At 47.0% G+C, this 3,053-nt stretch overlaps 1 protein-coding gene across 1 annotated transcript; it reads right to left on the reverse strand.

Annotated features, from left to right (window-relative positions):
• Positions 1–209: 209 nt before the first annotated feature.
• On the reverse strand, positions 210–1,220 carry LOC117455469 (free fatty acid receptor 3; the record flags this gene model as incomplete). The annotated part of the gene is made up of 1 exon (XM_034094987.1): positions 210–1,220. A coding segment is annotated over one exon (1,011 nt), but the record flags the coding sequence as incomplete, so codon positions are not given.
• Between the last annotated feature and the right edge of the window lie 1,833 nt (positions 1,221–3,053).

Raw genomic sequence — 3,053 nt, forward strand, 5'->3', positions numbered from 1 at the left:
ACTCCGTTTTTCTTATTTCATCTAAATGTGCTGGATACATGTCAGGAGGACTTTAAGTGCATCTGAACCAGATGAGCGGTGAAGTGGACCTCTTCTGGAGCCGCTGAACGGTACACACATCGGCTGCCCGTTTCCATCCTGTTCCTGCTTTTGGATCCGTCACATCTTCTTCCCGGGATGCCTTTGGCCTCCCCCCCCCCACTGGGACCTCACTCATGGCTTTCTTTGGTCACCTGGGCCCCCGCCTGGCTCCTCTCAAGTAGTGTTTGTGGTGCCCTTGCATTAGCAACACCATTAGCGCTGTGAACTCGATGCCGACACCCCTCAATCCGGCGGAATTGGCTTTGCCGTCCACACATTCTTCCCATGAACCCCCTTGACGACGCTGGCGACAGCATCATCATGACCACGGGCTCCAGGAAGACATTAAAGGAGCTGGTCAGCATGGCGTACGTCCTCCACTGAACATTTGCATGTTGAACAAACCCCACGATGTGTGAGGCGTTGTAGGGGGCATAGCACACCACGAACACCGCCAGCGTGGAGAGAGCAACAGTCAGAACCCTTCTCTTTCCCATGGGGCGCAAATTGGATCGCCACACCAGGGTGACGCAGCGCAGCGTGCAAAACGACGTCATCATAAGAGGCAAAATAAACAAGACGATGGCCATCTCCAGGCGTAAAGGCAGAAGAACAGCCAGCTGGGTGTCATTGAAGTTGCCGTAGCATTCTAACGTGTCACCCTTAATGGAGACAAAGTTAGGCCCTCCTTCCGTCACCAGGGCAACACTGAGGTGAATGAGCACCAAGACCCACAAGGCAACGCTGATGAAGCAGGAGTTCCGAGCATGGCGGTATCTCTTGTAGATAATCGGGAATGCGATGCTGAGGTAGCGCCCCACTGTCACCACGGTGATGAACAGGCAGCTGGCATACATCGAGGAGAAGAGGAAGAAGCTGTAGATCGGGCAGACGGGTGCTGGTAGCATCCAGTTCTGAAGCAAGGTCTCCAGAGTCTTCACAGGAAGCCAGACCACCAGGGCCAAGTTGGCCAGGCACAGGTTGAGGGCGTAGACCACGTTGGGCGTGGCGCCATGTTTGTGGGCCTTGCGCACGTACACGAACAGGACCAGAAGGTTGGCGGGAAGACCCAGAAGGAAGGTAATGGCATAGACAGTGACTGCAACGCAGTCCTTGTAATCCAACTGCATGTCTTCAGTTTAGGACTTGGACACTGCGGAGAGGTACAGGAAGTCCAACAGAATGGTAGCACTGCCTCTGATTTACCATGACAAGGACAAATCTAGAAAAGCTGACGGGAACGTCTTGACTAAAACACACACAAAAAGCAGATTTCCTGAAAAATAGTTAGGATGTTCCCAAGTCCTCTTCTTGTATTAATCCCGTCTTCATTATACATTCTCAATTGGTGGCAGCATTGTCCGTTTCCGAGCTTCTGTGGTGCCAGGATTCTCCATCTCTGAGATGCAAGCAACTTCTGTCTGAGACAGTGGCAACAAGAGTGGGCAGGAAGGGGGCGAGGTGCACTGACATCATGACCGATAAGGAAACGCATCCGCTCAGGCAGAAGTAGGGGGCATTTAGCAGGCACCAGTCTGCCTTAATTGCCCTCTCAGTGTAGGGCAACAGACAGGTAGCATCTGGGCCCTTAAGTGAAATGATTCAGAATAATTCCACGTGTCAGGAAGCACATGGCCGGCCCCTTAAAGCCCAGGCTGTCTAAATGAACTGAAGAGCCAGGCAGTAAAGTTGTAAATGTGCTGAAGTTGATGGTCGATGCGAGAGCACGACGGGTTGGGCTGTGGGAAAAGATGAGTTGTTCGTGGCGCTTCTCACTGTTTTATGACGGGGAATGAGTTTTTTTAGTGTTTGTGTGCGTGTGTGTGAAAGTGAGTGTAAGAGGAGAGTGGGCGTGCCAGGCAAAAGGCTTGTGGTGAGGAAAATGGAGCAGAAAATCCCTTTTATTAGAGCAGACTGCTGTGGTCGAAAACACGACTGTTGGCTGTTTGATTAGTCTATTGATCCACTGCTAAAGACAAATATGTTCATACTCTTCTGATACTTGTAAATTAATGACTATATTTACCTAATTTATAACTTGAAGTGAAAGTAAATTAACACAGCCTTCACTCACTTCAAATACTGTTTTTCAGGCTGCAGTGGGTTAGGGGTATTTCCAACATGAGTCCATTAAGAGGAAAACAAGGGGTAGTTAAATCAAAGTTTTTGGTAAAAATAAAATCGAGACTTTTTGGACATAAATTATAAATTGAATGTTTTCTCATATGATTAAGAAAATAATGATGATCAAAATAATGATTCAATAAATGCATTTATACGGACCACACATCAGTCAGACCCTCATTTTGAAAAGCAGCAGCTTGAATCTGCTGCCGAAATATGAGCACACGATTACAAAATATAAATGTTTTAAAAATGTATATCAAATCTTTGAGACAAAAAAACAAACTTCATCAAAGATCAACTTTTTATAATGAGAGACAAAGAAAATAAAGGAAGCTCAGACTAAGGTTTTGTGAGCTTGCATTCAACATGTTCACAAAGCACACACATTTGCTGTGTCCTAGCAACCTGGAGGGAATTTCTCATTGGCTGAAGAAGAGTGTTTCAGTAGAATGGTAAACATGTCCTCCGCCTGCCTTTCCTCTTCCCTTACCTGGAGCCGCCCGGAGGTAAAGGGGCCTTGCACTGGAGGTGAACGATAATAACCTTGTCTTGTGTTGTTATCTCAGAGGCCGTGTTAAGTGCCTGTTTACCAGATTTTGAATCTAAACCCAGCAAACTGTTGAGTCATTATCGCCATCCTCATCCTCCACACAGCATCAGTTGATCAAACAATATAACGAGGCAAAACAAAGCCATTACAGCTAATGGTCAGTTAAAGCTGTGACCTACAGTAACACGAACACGAACGCTTGTGGGTTTTAGTAAACAATCACAGACGAGGAAACCAGACGCACAGATACAGCGCTGTCAGGCTGCATTTATTCAGCAATACTATATTTAATTAA

This window comes from Pseudochaenichthys georgianus, chromosome 11 (genome assembly GCF_902827115.2).
Source record: "Pseudochaenichthys georgianus chromosome 11, fPseGeo1.2, whole genome shotgun sequence".
Classification (NCBI taxonomy): domain Eukaryota; kingdom Metazoa; phylum Chordata; class Actinopteri; order Perciformes; family Channichthyidae; genus Pseudochaenichthys; species Pseudochaenichthys georgianus.